The 17,253-nt window shown below is 35.3% G+C and overlaps 1 protein-coding gene across 1 annotated transcript in view; it reads right to left on the bottom strand.

Moving 5' to 3' along the window:
• The window catches only part of SPEF2 (sperm flagellar 2), a 72,333-nt gene that overhangs the window by 27,261 nt on the left and 27,819 nt on the right, over positions 1 to 17,253 (bottom strand). The window contains exons 9-19 of the mRNA XM_076362575.1: positions 17,001 to 17,188; positions 15,143 to 15,311; positions 10,704 to 10,923; positions 10,108 to 10,238; positions 9,811 to 9,889; positions 6,739 to 6,812; positions 5,781 to 5,884; positions 4,664 to 4,911; positions 2,777 to 2,885; positions 1,802 to 1,959; positions 243 to 382 (exon numbers count right to left, since the gene is read on the bottom strand). Of these exons, the coding sequence (XP_076218690.1) occupies positions 243 to 382; positions 1,802 to 1,959; positions 2,777 to 2,885; positions 4,664 to 4,911; positions 5,781 to 5,884; positions 6,739 to 6,812; positions 9,811 to 9,889; positions 10,108 to 10,238; positions 10,704 to 10,923; positions 15,143 to 15,311; positions 17,001 to 17,188 (1,620 nt within the window). The remainder of the gene's footprint in view (positions 1 to 242; positions 383 to 1,801; positions 1,960 to 2,776; positions 2,886 to 4,663; positions 4,912 to 5,780; positions 5,885 to 6,738; positions 6,813 to 9,810; positions 9,890 to 10,107; positions 10,239 to 10,703; positions 10,924 to 15,142; positions 15,312 to 17,000; positions 17,189 to 17,253) is intronic.

Raw genomic sequence — 17,253 nt, 5'->3', positions numbered from 1 at the left:
GTGAAGAATTTAGAAAAAAACAATGATCAAAAATTTAAAGTGTTTCCTTATTTTATATATTTTAGTAGCAACTGTTACTTGCATTTTTAGATATTTATAATACAGTACTTGTGTATCTTTCATTGAAAAATATTGAAGAAAACAACATGCAATGAGACAAAAGGTTTAGGTAGAATATGCATAAAATCCTGAGAAAAAGATACATTTTGATATCTAAGACTTTTAATCCTGAACGAAGGTACCTTGGGAAGTGGTTCATCTACATAAATCCATTCCTCTGATCCTGGTTCAATTGGTGGTGGTGCCACAGGAATGGGAGGAAGCAAATCTTGACGTGTAACTGGTAAAAGCTTTTTATCTGGTGATATTTCTTGAGCAGACCCTGGTATATGAATGTACAATTAGTACCTTCAAATGTATTCTAAGTATCAATAAACAGAGTTAGACATTTATGCTACTCTGACAAGTTCAAAATAATGAACAGATTCAGTATTTCATTACTTAGGTGTTGTTCACCATAAAATACACCTATCAAATCAGTGATGCCATAGTTATAAAATCACTTCCCAGTTAAGCTTATATTTTGCAGGACTGACACTTTTCTAAAACCATCACTGTGAGAGAAACAGGAAGACAATGAATTAGTATGTATGCATATGAAACAAATTCTTTACCAGGTAGATCAAGGTCAGTGGTGTTGATACAATTCTGAGATTCATTATAACTATCATGATTTCAGGGACATAGTGAAGGATATTTCAAGATAATAGTGAAGGACAGCTTGGAATCTATCAACATAAATATGAAATTAGACATTATTAACTGACCACAGGGATTATTTCTCCACAGGGAGTAAATAGTCCTTACAGTACTTCTGCAAGATAGCTGGTTTCTAACCAGAAAACCTCAACTCCATTTGCATCAATAGGAATTTTGCCATTGACTCCATCAGGGCTATGAATTATATCAAGCACATAAAAAAAGCAATTCCAACCAGGTAGTTCTTTGAAAATGCTCCCTCCAGTTTTCTGTCAGATGTGATATTCCCAAGAATTTTTCATGAACTGGAAACCTTGTGCTGGAGTAGTGATCTAAACTTTTACTGTTAAGAGTGCTTTTCAAGCTAATACTTTTTTTTTTTTGGTGGTAGAAAACACATCAAGACTTTCTTATCATAATTATGAAGAAAAAAAATGGTTATTCAGAAGTCTACTAATCCTGGTTTACTTGATGCATCTTTTCCCCTGGATTCTTCATCTTTCTTCCTTTTTTATTTTTAAAGGATTCTTTCCTTTTGGGTGATTAAGAGAAAAAATGGAATAAAGATGCACCAAAACACATGTCAAAAACACTCCAAGTTATCCATGTTTTTAAGCTGCTGCTGATAAATGAATATAGGTTGATAATGGCAAGTTAGTCTTTCTTATACCATTATGCTATCCAATATGGTGAAGATGCTAGCTGTAATATTTAAACCAGGAAGAAAGGTCTGAATTTAGTAATCCTTTACTTCATGGAATTTAAATAAATCCAATTGACATTTTCTTTTAAATATTTTAAAACTTTTTCTCAAATGATCTTTACAATTATGTGAAATTGGCCCATACCCTCTGAAAAGGTAAAAACACAACAGAAAAGTTCAAAGTTCTGGTGCAGTTATCACTAACTCACATATCCCCAAAGTCTTGCAGGGCCAGTGAAAATGTATGTTTCCATACAGTTTTATATATTGATCATTAGTATTAATTATAAAGAACAAAGTCTTTTCTTACTGAATTGTAAAAAGAACAGGAAAACTTACTTCTATTCTGTTTTTTGGCAATTTCTTCCATTATAATTTCCTTCACTGTTTCACACAGGAGACTTTCTTCTGTCTCTGCATTGACTTTCACTAGAATATTTTGATGGACTGAAAACCATTTCTCTAATTTTGGCCATGTGTCTAGAAAACCTGAAATTCTATAAAAATCATATTAAAGTATAAAATTAAAATCTAACTAATGGAAAACAAAATATTTTCCCAAATTAATAAACAAAAGAAAAAGCAGACCATCTAATTTAATACTAAAACAAATCCAGGCAATATTTTTTGCAAAATAATACTCCATCCACATCAACCCCTTCATTTTCAACACAGGAGAATTTTCAAAATCCTACTGTTAACTAGTCTTCTATATTTCTTACTCATTCTTGTCACAAGCTAAACCTACTTTCTTATATCACAACTAAAAATAATAATCAATGATATAATAGTCTGAAACAGTTAATAGTATCAAATATTTAGAAACAAAACTTGTTCTTGATTTTGTTCTTTATGTAAAGTTAAACATCTAATGATTCAATAAAAAATGAAAAACTAGTTGTTTTTTATAAATATAAAAGTGGAAGATACCATTTTAGAAAATCTGTAACTCAAATGTAGTGCATTTCACTCAAGGGCAGTCACATGATGTATGACACACTTCAGATATATGTATGCATAGATACATATATATACATATATGTATACGTATGGTTCATGCAATACATATCTGAAAAAGAAATTCTCCTTGGAAGAATACCTTGGAAGAGCAAAACACATGAATTCTTATCTTCTAAAATTATTTATATTGTGCCAACAATGAAAGTACTCTTTAGGCTTCATGTTAGAGAAACTCTTAAGTAAATTCTTAACATTAGGCATGACAGTACTATCATGGATCACATATGAGGTTCAGATGAATTACATGCCTAAACATCTGGCTGAAGCAACTTTTTTGTACTTCATATAACATACCTATGTAGCACCTGATCCCTGGCTAAGCCAATCTTCTCTTCTAGGACTTCAGCATCTGAATCTTGATTGTTGTTCTCCTGTTCAGTTTGAGATGACTTTGATTTATCTGCTGTGTGGAAAACAGCATATATGAGCATATATCGAAAAAGGCAATTATGCAGGCAGTTATTCACCTGAAGAAAGATAACTATTAAAAGAAAAATCTCAGTGTTCCTTGATCTTTCATATCTTAATTTAAAAATTGGGTACCAAACTTTGTAAAAGAAAGGAAAAGTCAGAGAAAATCATAGGAATATAAAATTAAGCTGGAAAGGACATGAAGATAGTGTCTTGCCTCTCCCTCTGTTTAAATGAATAGCCAATTATAGCACTAACATTTCCTGATGGATGCTTTGCAGTCATAGAAATCTCCATTTGTAGAGAGGGAGCGTTCCTGTGAATGGACTATTTCAGGCTTATCTATTCAAACAGTTAGAAGGTATTTTCCCAGTGTAATCTGAATCTTCCTTGAAGTAACTACTCTTTTTCACAACAACGGGCAGATATTCCACTGCACTGGAAGACAAGGTATTGTCTCTCTCTGAGTCCTCTCTAAATCTAAAAAACCCTTTAAGTGATTAGAAATAAGCAATTTTTTATAGTTTTCTGATTTTTTTAATTGTTCTTCTGACTCTTTCTATGACCACATTACATTTTATGAAATAAATTTTGTTTGGATTTCTGAGATTATATGATGTATTATCACATTTTCAAAGTGTTTTGGCAATACAAGGTCTTTAACAAGAATTTCAAGTGTCTAATCATTTACCTTCACCTCATTGTTAGCAGAAGCTCTAATGATTTTGCCTCATCCTCACTCCTACCTATACATAAAAGCTAAAAGTAAACGGTGCTTTAATTCAAGCCATGCGCTATGTAAGTGCTGCAGTGAAAACAATGAAGAGGAATCTCCTTATAATATGGACAACATGGGATATATTCATGGAAAGAACTTCTGTTTCACCAAGGTGAGTAAGGGCAATTAAAAAATTGTGGTCTGGAAGTGAAACAGCCCTCAAAAAGCCTTTGATGCCTTTGCCTTTGTTGGCCAAAATTGACAATTTCTGATTGTTCACTGACTAACTGAAGACAACACAAAGGCAGTAATCAATAGGGAATGAATGTTGGCACTCCCAGGGAATGAATGTTGGCACATCCCTTTGTTTATCATTTCCTTCATCCCTTTCCAAAATGGATATTTTTCTCCTGGAGAAGAATACTATTTACACATACTCATTTGTAATGAGGCATATTTCTGCATCTGTTGTAACTTGCATTTTCTCTAGCTGCTGTTTTATGTGATATCTAACACCAGCCACTGTGCTATCGCAGCTCCAGTGAGAATTCAGTACAAATACAAGCAAGCATATACACACGCACTTGCACACTTCTGATCTGCCTTTGACTGAAACAAATAAAAGTATTCTAAATAATCTGGAAGCATTCAAGGTGATAATGCACAATTAATGAAAGTGATACTGTGAGATGTAGAAAAATTGTGCAGTAATGCTATTTTGCTGCAGTAAGTACAACTTACAGGTTTATCTGGTAAATAATGTTTGGGATTAATGTGTTACTTATACCTAGTCATGCACTTTTAGACAGCTAAAGTTAAAAGGGCCTTACAAATGGAGAAGAAAGTTGTCAAGAAATCTAAACAATTTCTAATTTCATAATTGTCATAGGAAATATAGATATTATATAATTTAGTATTTTTAATTAAAATATGCAACTTGCTATTATGTTGCAAAGTACATTAGTCATTTCAGTATTATAACTACCTTTACATTCCCCATACATCAGAATCTGCTTGTCATTTTACTTTGTCAAAAGTAGTTGGAAACTTACACTTGAAGTCAGCCACACGTTTCAGTACCACACTGTCTGAAATATCCAATAATACAGAAACATCAAATGCAGGTAAGGTAACAGGAGGCTTGTTAGGGGCTCTGGGATCTGTAACAAGTGAGAGCTTTCCAGAATTCGCATCTTTTGCTTCTGGATCAATCCCTGTATAGGCTTTTTCAAATAGCTTTGCCTGATTAATTGTCATTGGAAACCCATCCACAATCCACCCCTTCTCTGGTGGTGTTTGGCTGAAAGCAAATGAAGAACCAGAATTATACAGTGAATTGATAGCATAATCATAACTCCTAAAGAGCTTGCCCTAGCAGTCTTTCATTCTGAATTCAGTATATTAAATATCCTGATGAATACAGAATATGACAGACATAATTAAAACTTAAACTGTAAAGCAATAGATTTTTAATCAGAAAAATAACATCAAGCCTAACTAAAAGTGAAAAAAAGCAAAAACAAAACAATTTTTGCTGTCTTGATAAATAAAGTTTTCAAAACCGCTCTCTATACAGACTATGATCAGAGGTGTAATTTCACTGTTTTCTCTACTAACTTTTGCACTGAAGTAACAAATAGCAAAATCTGTTTCATAACTTTAAATATACTAATGGAAGTAATATAACTTAAATGATATTCATGTGGGAACTTAAGTGCTAATTGCATATCAGGGTAGTTGAGACAATTTTCTGTCAAACAAGAGTAGACAAAAATAAGTAACCTAACTGCTGAAGTATGAATGCTTGGATTATGCATTCCACAAAATCTAAAATAAAAAATACTAGCACGTGCTGAATAGCTTCCAACTAATAAACAAAATAGAGACATTAGTTATATTTAATGACTATCCAATAGTCATGTGTATATTTTTACTTACCTTCAGTAACGTACAATAATGTCTGCATAATTTGGGGCTAGGCTCTACTGCTAGCATTCTACTGCTAGCATAAAATGAGCATTAACTAACTAACTAATTAGCTCCACTTTCCAAGTAGAAGACTCCAGTGTTCAAAAAATACCTTAATAAAGAGAAATGGCTGAATCTGGACTACAAGCTGGATAATTACATTCTAAATAACTGAAGAAAAAAAGTTATACAATTTCATACTTAATGGCTTCCAATAGGATGTCAATTAGTAATTCATCGGGAATACTTTTTCCTTTCTTCAACAATTTCTGTGATGCGGCGCCAAGCTGGGCACGTACAGATAGCTGTGGAAGAGTGCAGCATAAGACTAATATGCTCAGAATGTTCACAATATTCACTGTTAAAAAGAGTATGATTCTACTTTGTATATTATATAATATTTATTTATTTATTTATTCAAAGTTAATGTTTATTGTGTTATTTATTTGTATTTAATATTTATTATTATCTATTAAGGAGAAATAGTTTCACCTGATGTAAAAAAGGCCTAATTTAATTGAAATCTCCAACTGGTTTCCATCATTACACCCGTGAAAATGCCAGACAGAAACGAGGTTGAGAAACAAAGCACATGAAGGCCAAGAAATAAAAAATTAAGTGTCCTGGTTCTAAGCTTATTCTGATTTTCAGTACCATAAATCCACTGATGGTTTCGTACAGCAGCATTTAACTTCGTTAATTCTACAGGGATTCTTTTATATCTTAGCTTTCAAAGTATTTTCCAGTGAGCAATAAAGTCAAAGAGATCATTGTAGAATTAAGTATTTTTGAACGTAAAGAAAAGAAACCTTGTCATGGGATGAATGATCTGCTTGGCAGCAGCAAGACCAAGAATACATTTTTGCTAATTCAGGGATGACATAGAAAGTACCATATCTTATGTAAATGTGAGATTTAACAAGAAGATATAGAATTTTAACAATACGTACGACTCTAACAAACATACACAGGAATAGATTTTCATAATAAACTCAGGAATAGATTTTCATAATAAACTCTTTTCATATTTCATACAGAAATGCTTGCAGTGAGGTCAATAAATTAATTCAGAATGATGAAAGAGTGTCACCATTTAAGTAATTTAACCATTTTAACTAATGCATCTTTATAAAGTAGAAGCTAAAATTGGATTACAAACCTTGGATAGGCCACCTTGACTGTTATCTGATTTAAATTCTTGCCCAGATGGATCCTTTTTGACAGGACAATTGCCTAAAATAGGTACATTATAAAGTTTGACAATTCTATAATATTTATTACTATAGAAAAATAATAAAAGTATATGCCTTATTATTGTTCTTTGAACAAATCAATACAGAAGGTATATACAATCATTAGAATCATAGGATCATTGATTAATTCATGTTGGAAGCAACTTCTGGAGGTCACCAAGTTCAAGTTCAAACTTCTGCTCAAAGTGGCATCAGTTAAAAGCTCAGACCAGGTTGCAAAGTTGTTTACCCAGTGTGATCCTGAAAACCTCCAAAGATGGAGACTACGCTACCTCTCCAGGCAATTTGTTTCAATGCTTGATGATTCTCATGGCGAAAAGGCCTTGTCTTATATCTAGTCAGAAGGGCAACAAGAAGGGCTTTTAGAGGTATCTCCACAGCAAAAGGAAAGCTAGGGAAAACGTGGGCCTGCTGAAAGACACGTGCAAAAGACTGAGCTATCCCAAGCCCCTGAGACTAGCAGGAAAGTCTGCAGCAAGAAAGATTTACCCTTGGTGGAGGAGGATCAGCTTAAGGAACATTTAAATGAACTGGAAATACACAAGTCCATGGGACATGATGGCATATACCCACCCGTGCTGAGGGAGCTGGCAGATGTCATTGCTAAGCCACTCTCAGTAATCTTTGAAAAGTCCTAGTGATTGGGGAAGATTCCTAGGACTAGAAGAATGCAACTGCCACTCCTCTCTTCAAGGAAAGCAAGAAGGGGGAATTGGGGATGTACAAGCCAGTCAGCCTCACCTCAGTCCCTAGGAACTGATGGAAGAAATAAGCATGGAAACCATTTCCAAGTATATGGTTTATATAAAACCTGCTCTGCTTTTAAGTTTTCTCCAGACTTAAAATACATATAGCAACAAAGGCTAGTAGTTTTTCAGCAGCTGCTGTTTTACTCATTTGATCAGTACAGATTGCAGACTGCATTGCAGTCTAGGTATCAACTTAGACTAATTTCCCCCCCCAGGAAACCTACTTATAATTGTGTTGAGCTTCGTGCCACAGTGGTTTGGTTCCTTCTGTTGCACGTCTCTCCATATATTTATGCTACACTCCAGCCTGCAATAACCATATGCTGAGTAATACGAAGAAGAAAAAACAAAGGGGAAAGAGTATCTAAGAGGAAGTCAGTATCGATGTAGTAGATTCCTTCCAAGGACAAGAAGATGACTGGGAGTTGTCAGCATGGATTTATGAAGGGGAAATCATGCCTGACTAACCTGACCACCTTCTACAATGCGGTGGCGGGCTCAGTGGTTGAGAGAAGATCAGCGTATGCTGTTTACATTGACTTTTGACACTGTCTTCCTTAGCATCCTCATAGACAAACTGATGAAGTATGGACTAGGTAAGTGGACAGTGGTGGACTGAAAACTGGCTGAACTGCCAGGCTCAAGGGGTTGTGATCAGCAGTGTGAAGTGCAGCTGACAGTCAGTCATTAGTGGTGTAGCCCAAGCGATGATTCTGAGACCAATACTGTTTAACATCTTCATTAACGACCTGCATGATTAAGACAGAGTGCACCCTCAGCAAGTTTGCAGACGATATAGAACTGGAAGGAGTGGTTGATACACCAGGAGGTTGTGCTGCCCTTCAGAGGGACCTTGATGGGCTGGAGAAAAGGGCTGACAGGAATCTCATGAAGTTCAGCAAAGGAAAATGCTTCTGGTGAGGAAAACCCCATGCCTTCAGTACCAGCTGGGGGCCGACTGTCTTGAAAGCAGCTTTGCAGAGAAGGGCCTGGAGGAGAACAAGTTGACCATGAGCCAGCAATGTGCCCTTGCAGCAAAGAAGGCCAACAGTATCCTGGACCACATTAAGAAGATGTGGCACTGGTGAGACCACATCTGGAGTGCTGTGTCCAGTTCAGGACTCCCCAGTGCAAGAAAGACACGGATATATCGGAGCAGGCCCAGAGAAAGACCCTGACGATTATTAAGGTCTGGGAGTACCTGATGTATGAGGAGAGGCTGAGAGCTGCGACTGTTCAGCCTGGAGAAGAGAAGGCCTGAGGGGAATCTTATCAATGTGTAGAAATATCTGAGGTGGGGAAGGGACTAAAGGAAACAGAGACAGATTCTTCCTAGTGGTGCCAAGTAAAATGACAAAAGGCAACAGACACAAACTGAAACACAGGAAATTCCATTTAAACATAAAAATATTAACTGTAAGGGTTACAGAATATTGGAACATGTTGCTCAGTGAGGTTGTGGAGTCTCCATCCTTGGAGAAGTTCAGCATCCAACTGAACATAGCCCTGAACAACCTGCAAACGACCTTGTTTTGAGGAGGAGGATTGGACTAGGTGATCTCCAGAGGTCCCCTCCACCCTCAATCATTCTGTGATTCCGAGTTTAGGTGGCCAAGCCCAGTGTCAGTTCCTTTGTTGATAAGATCTGTTGTAAAGAAAGATAAAGTGAGGGGAAGTGAGGGCTTGCCCTTCCTTCCTTTGGAAGCTGCTTTTAAGTTGAAGCTCTCATCCTGGACCCTGCCTGTGGTACACTATAGCTGTGTAGCAGCCATGTCTGCACCCCATATCCTGACTCCTTGATTCTGACCCTGATCCACACCTGCTGACTTGAGTTCCCGGCTTGACCTCAGACTTGCTTCATTGGCAGAATTTCTGGGTTACCACCAGACTGAGGTTCACGCTGATCAATGTCTCTGGACCCGATAGTGACCCTGACTTCCGTCAATATCCTCACTCTGTTGGTGAATGTTGGCACTTCCTGCTTTGCTATTGCCCTCGTCATCTAGATCGCCTTCCTTCATGGAGCAGCCTGCACTTGCTGCTCCAAGACACTAGGAATGTGTGGAAAAAGGAAATTCATAATGGAAACTACTGTGAAAACTCACGATGTCATGGATACTACCTCAAATGTACAAGAGAAAGGGGAATTGCCATTTAAATCTCATAAGATAATAATTAAAATTAAATTTTATAAATATATATACATATATAAATAAAATATATACATACCTTTGGTTCCATTGATAGGTGTTTCTGTTTGGAGTTTCTTTAGAACTTTCAGTGGTGATTTTGATAAGTTCTTCTGGACCTTGTATCAATTATGAAAGGAAATGGATCAGAAAGGAAACTACATATTACAGGAAAAACAAGCCTGTCAATTCAAGCTGACTCTTGAAGTCTTGTAAATCAAAACTTAGAATTGAGTTTGAAATTGAGTAAAAAATTGAAACAATATGCTTTCTTCCTTATATAGTTCATTCTCATCTCCCTGTGAGAGCCAAAACCAAAATTAACAAAAATGCTTACCTCATTTTGTTCCCCAGAACTCTCTGCTTCTTGTGGAATCACATTGTGTTCGCTTTTCATTTCATTTTTAAGAAAAGCTTGGATGGCCTCTTGAACCAGTGTATCAACAGATAGTACCTGAATATTGCAAACTAATACACAAAAAAATTAGATAACTTTACAGTTTGAGTTGAGCATACATACAGAGAGACTATTACTGGCAATTAAATTAATGACTTCGTTTGGGCTTTTGATGCAAGTTTTTTCCATGGTCTCTTCTCTGTAACCACTGCACAGTGCGTATATACAATCACATAGCTATCTTACTAGTCTCTTCTATAACAAACATCCCCAAAGAAGTTTGCCAAAAGCACTTTCAAATTCTCAATGCAGAAGTAATACTATATTAACACTATATTCAAGTTCAGGTGTTTTTAATGTTATTTTGGAAAATAATGAATGAATGACTTGCAACCAACCCCTGCAAAATACAGATGCATCTGAGGTTCAAGGATTAGTAATGCAAGGATTTGCACAAATTATTTTCATTGTAAGAGTGGGATTTTAATGCAAATAAACATTTTGAAGAATTTTAGACAAAAAAAAAAAATATCTACCTTTTTCAATAAACTTTACACAGGTAGTTTTTCCACTAAAAATTTTTCCCAAAATACATCCCTTGACAGGAAATGGAGGAAATACAGGTGGTGAAGATTTGGGTTTTGGAGGATAGAAAATCTCCATCAGTCTACGAAGCACATGACCCAATATGTTATTATTAAGAGGAGGTTTGTTTTTACTGTTCTCTTCAGTTGGGCACCATTCCCCTGTCATACTCTGTATAAATGACAAATTACCAAATAATTTGTGAATATGCCTTGTCTTTCATCTTTCTAGATATATGTATTTATATACAAACACAATACATACAATAACCAAATCTGAACATTACTAAATAATAAAATATTTTTTAGAATAGACCCTTGTTAAAAGCTATAATTATGCCACAATCATTAAGCATTTATTGATATTCACTAATACCTAGTTGAGAGAGACAAGTACTCCTACAACCATTTTCATAGATTCCTAGAATATTTTTTTTAATTCCATAAACATGAAAAATCATTTCACCAATACCACAGAATGAATCAGTAGCAGATTTTTGGAATAGAAGCTCAGTATCCTAATATTCAGCATTCTAAAAACTGGGCAACATTATTGCCCAGTATCACACATAAATCTTTGAGAATTTTTATGGACAAAAATTTCAAATATAATACACATTCAATAGAGAGAAAAAAAAAACAAAAACCAACAACCCAAAACAAACAAACCACCATATAATTCAAACAATTTTAATGGAATGAAATACTGAGTAGAAACTTCCAGTTCATCTACTCTGAGACCAATATAAATTTATCAGTGGTATGAGTTACCAGCATACAGCTTAATGAGGTTTTGCTAGTAAAGATACTCATACTGACAATCACATTGGAAGAAAGATGAGAATGGAAGGATATAGTCAAAAGAATTGAACACAGAATTGTGCTTTTGCCACTCTAATATATACTCTACCAGTATTGGATCTTACAACACTACGAAAGTCCTGATGTGCAGTTTATGCTATGAGAAGCTAAAAGAGAACATTTTAGTATGCAGGATAATACTAGTCCTGTATTAATTATTATTTGGCTGCAGGCTACTAAACAGCTGTTTGGAAGATATATGGACTAATAATATTTCCAATTAGATTCTAGCTTGTCACCTCATTTGGGGTGCACGATAAAGGGTTAAGAGGCACAGTCAAATGTTTCAGCAAGAGAAATTCCAACTAGGAAAAAAAATGAAGAAAAAAATGTTCGCAATGGGAGTGGTTAAGCACAGGAACAGGTTGTACAAAGAGTCTGTGGAATCTCTTTCCTTGGAAGTACTTGAAAGCTGACTAGACCAGGTGCTGAGCAAACTTATCTGACTCAAGAGCTGGCCCTGCTTTGACCAAAGAGGTTGAACTAAATGACCTCCACATCCCTTTCAACCTAAACAGTTGTATCATTCTATAAATTAAATATTTAATCACCATCAACAGAAGCAACCAGTTTCAAAGTTCTACTGAAAGATAATATTTTGAATTCATGTTCCAGGTAGAATATGCAACCTTTTCCCGAACTTACTATCATGAATGATATATTGCCACAGCATACATTCTACTAACAGAACGTGATCAATGTTGACTCTGAACATATGTGCATTAGATAGAATAACACAATGTAACTTGTTATCACTCTAAATGAAAATATCACCTATTTTTAATCAGTAAAAATGAACAAAAAAATCTTGAGTTGCACAATATCCCCCCTCCAATATATATCATAAGATGTACTTCTTAACAAGTAATTGAAAAGACATGCTTAAAAACAACAAATCCTTGTCTTATCTGAACCATTCTTCCTTAAACATATAAGTAGAGATGGATCAGTTGTTTTAAATTCTATCAGACCTGTAGGAAAAATTAATTCCAAATGGAATTGGCTCCCCGTTCGAAGTACTCGCCTTTCAGATTCCTTGCCCTTTTAACCAGAAGATTGCTAGACTGTACCTCTCTTGAGCTAAAGTAGCTTACCTGTCAGAAACAAGTTTTCAGGTATCCAGGTGAGAGTTATATAACTCCCGGTAAACACTCTTGATCGAAACTGGAAATTATTTGATATTTTGAGCAGTGCCTACTGTTATGCTTGTTTTGGGTGATTCCATTAATTTATTAAGTGATTAGCCACAGCTGATGATGTGATACTTTCCAAATATTTTCAAGCTCAATCTAATGTGGAATATGCAACGGACTGATAGCACTGTATTTTGTTCTTATATTTTATCAAATATATATGAAACTTTTAGTCAGTATTCCTAATGTAAACTTAGTATTCTTGAGAGATGCCAAATTGCCTGTGCTGGGCTTTTTTCTCAAGGGTTAAGAAAATCAGCATAAACTTTGCTAGAATGCCCTGCCAATACACTTTTATCTAGAAGCAATACTTTGAAGGTATTAGCTGTTCATTTAGGTTTTTAGAAGACATATGTATGAATTGGTGCCAACAATTTTACACATCATATGATACCAGCTTTTGATGAATGCTGATTCAGAAAGGCATAAGACTAACAACATCTGGAAAAACATTAATTATGTGAATGTGCATTTGAAACAGACTGGTAGCAAAAAAGAGGCTTTAAATGTATCATTAAATGTTTGCGACGTTCAGTGCCCTTACATCTAGAGAAGACTACAGAGACTTTGTAATATAGACAACAATATGGCTGAAAAACTTAATTTTTCATTAGTGCTCCCCACTAACTGTTTCCTGCCTGTATGTCCTCCCTGTTGGTCTTGTATATACGCCTTTTTTCACCTGAAGAAAGTGATCATGAAAATCACAAGGACCTTATAAATAGATCAGAAAAACATATGTTAAGATTGAAACCAAAGTAAATTGAGCTGTCAGGCATTCATCACAGAAACTCATAACAAATATTTATACTCATTGCAAAAGAAAATGTAACAATTAGAATCATAGAATCATAGAATCATTAAGGTTGGAAAAGACCTCCAAGATCATCGAGTCCAATCGTCAACCCAACACCACCATGCCCACTAAACCATATCCCTAAGCGCCTCACCTACACGTCTTTTAAATACTTCCAGGGATGGGGACTCAACCACTTCCCTGGGCAGCCTCTTCCAATGTTTAACCACTCTTTCAGTAAAGAAATTTTTCCTAATATCCAATCTAAACCTCCCCTGGCGCAACTTGAGGCCGTTTCCTCTCGTCCTATCGCTAGTTACTTGGGAGAAGAGACCGACACCCACCTCGCTACAACCTCCTTTCAGGGAGTTGTAGAGAGCGATGAGGTCTCCCCTCAGCCTCCTTTTCTCCAGGCTAAACAACCCCAGTTCCCTCAGCCGCTCCTCAGAAGACTTGTTCTCCAGACCCCTCACCAGCTTCGTTGCCCTTCTCTGGACACGCTCCAGCACCTTGACGTCCTTCTTGTAGTGAGGGGCCCAAAACCGAACACAGTATTCGAGGTGCAGCCTCACCAGTGCTGAGTTTAGGGACACGATCACTTCCCTGCTCCTGCTGGCCACACTATTTCTGATACAGGCCAGGATGTCATTGGCCTTCTTGGCTGCCTGGGCACACTGCCGGCTCATGTTCAGCCAGCTGTCTATCCATTAGTTCAGGATGTGGATAAAAGCACATATATATTGTAGTTATAATTTCCCAACAAGTCAAAGACAGGTTATTTGCCATGATTTTGCCATATTCTAGTTAAAAAGATTATTTGAAAAGACTAAATATGTAACAGGATTTTTTTTTTTCCCCAAAGAAAAGTATCATTAATATAATTAGGAAAAATTGTACAATACATTTCAACAGGGAAACATTAATCCTTCATCTTTCACTTGTGAAATTACATTAATATATTGTAAAGTTGAAGAAAAGTTTTAAGGCACCCTGAAAAATAGCTACTTGTATTCTAACAGAAGGTTAACAAAAAGATCAGCCATTTTTAATAATTTTCACAAACCATCTCAAAATAAATGGATCACTCAAAATCTTGTTAGAAACCTTTCACTCAAAATTGCTGAAATTAAGACTATCAGGTTTTGTAACAGATAGAGTATTTCATGCTTTTGCTGGCTACTCTCTGTTGCATTTTCAAACATGGTAGCATTAACCACACTTTCAGATAACAATTAGCTAAAAATTAATTGCATTGCAATTAACATGTTGGTCCTACGAACTCAAGAGAGAAATATAATCAATGTTATATACAAGAATGAAATTATAACAGTCTTTTAAAATTGCACGAGTTCTCCAGTGCTACTAACATAAAATATAGCCATATATTTCATATAGAACCTCAGGCAATGAAAAGAAAATGCATGTCAAAATTGATATCAGAAACTAGTAAAAGAACAAAATGAAACATCACAACAAAATGTTTATGATCATGAAAAATCAAGGTGTATTATCTTCCATTATGTCTTATCAGTTTGATGTACCTTGTATTCACCATAATCTTTTTCATCTAACAGATTCATTTTATTCAGCTCTACAAGTTGTTCTGGGCTTGGTTCATTTGGCAAAGGTTGAATTGAGGCTTGTTCATACATTGGTTTTCCATTAAAAAAAAATTCCTTCCAATCAAGCATCAGTTTTAATGGAATTCTGCTGCAGAAGAAAAAAAAAAAAGAATGAGTTCCAAAACAAAAATTAAAGGGATAAGATATTTGAGAATAGTGGACCCAAATTTACAAGAATCACAATCGTGAGACAAGCATATGCTAAACTAGATATAGTTTATAATGCTTTCTATAATTATTACAGCTTTTTGTAAGTGCTTGGTTACTTATATGACAGCTGTAGGCACTTGTAGGCTTCAGTATTTTCACAAATGTGTCATCACACAGCATTTGTCTGGTAGAGCTATGTAGTAACAGTTTTGCTATAGCTACTTTTCCCTGCTCCAAAATATTCTTCCCTTTAGTGGGGTAAAGCCTCCTCTTGCCAAAAATCTATAGAATTTTTTCCTGGAAGCTAAAATTAATTTAGAATTATATGAGTAATTAAACTCAATTTTTTTTTCTTTTAGAAAGGAAAAATATTTATATGAAATGACAAGATAAACTGCATATAGTAGCAAGCTAAATGCAAACAGGATGCTGACATATGTCACACTAGAATTCTATGGCTGCTAAATAAACAATATAGATAATAGCTTAAATTTAACAAATGGTCAAAATTAAAGTTTCTACTGTTTCTTAAGATTACATCAATTTGGACTTTCTTTTTTGTAGTAATGATTGTAGATAGTTGAGTGTTATAGCTTTAAACTCTGCTGTTCAAAAATAATTGAATACCTGTTGTATGCATCCTGCACAATACAGTGCATAGAAGGACAGACAAAGCATACCTATAGTGGCAGTAAATGCAGATACAACCTTGATATGCATACTTTGGAAAGATATTTCAAATATCTGTACATATTGTGCACCACTCAGTACAAGCAAATGTAACACTAGCTTACACTGGAACCATGACTGTGTCAGACAAGGAAATCATCAAATCATCGCTAAACTGTGTCTAGGCTGACTATTTTATCATGTACTTACTGGGCCTAAATTTACATAATTTCCATAAAATATAATCATATGTATTTCATATGGTTACAGCTTTATTATTTCAACATACAATTACACTAAAAGGCAATGAAGATTTTGGCATACTTTCGAATGCTGTAAGCCTTACTCCATAGTCTAATCACTGAATACTAACGAAAGAACAGCAGTAACAATGCCCCACTCTGTGGTTTTGGAAACAGTCCTACAGCACAGGCACTTGGAGGTTACTGCCTTGTTAGGACTTTCTCAGAAACCCTGATGTGCAATTAGGGCACATCAGAAGAGGGAATCCCAGCATGTAGGACTCAGAAGATTTTGGACTTAGGAAATTCATTCTATGTGTATTACGCTAAGGAAGTGTTTGGCTAGTGGAGCAATCTACAATGAGATGAGTACCACTCAGTTTTTAATTTTTAAACTAAGGAATTTGTCCATAAAAAAGGAAATCAGTAGTTCCACAAGCTGTAGAACTAGTGGATCTTGGTCTCCTAAGGATTCAAGTTAGTTGAGTTTTCAAGAAATTGTGCTAAGGCTTTAATATTAGTTCACCTTGTATTACACATCAGTGAATCCTCACATTAAAGTAATATCATCATTTTCCCACACAAACTAATTAGAGCTGTCCCGTAAGATATCTGAGAATCTACATAAAATGTTATGGTGCTTAAACCAGTCTGAATAATGAAGCCTAACAGCTACCTAACAGCTGTTATTTCTTCCTAACAGCTACCATACTCACTTGTTTGTCAGTAGACGATATTCTCCTACTTTTGTTGACAAATCAATGATTTGGTTGATCACTTCCCAACATATAAAATAATGCTTTTTATAACGTGCCTGAGCTCTTTCAATGGCAATTTTCTCATGACGTTCTCTTTCTTTGATAATCTGTTCTTCATAATCAATCTTTTCTTGTTTTGCAAGAGCCTAGAATTTTTTTTAAAGCGTAAATTTGATATTGCAAAGAAAATGGAAGTGCAGAAGTGCACAGT

This window comes from Aptenodytes patagonicus, chromosome Z (assembly GCF_965638725.1).
Source record: "Aptenodytes patagonicus chromosome Z, bAptPat1.pri.cur, whole genome shotgun sequence".
NCBI classification, from domain to species: Eukaryota; Metazoa; Chordata; class Aves; order Sphenisciformes; family Spheniscidae; genus Aptenodytes; species Aptenodytes patagonicus.
Note: the sequence above shows the minus strand (reverse complement) of the source record. Positions and strands in the feature narration are given on the sequence as shown.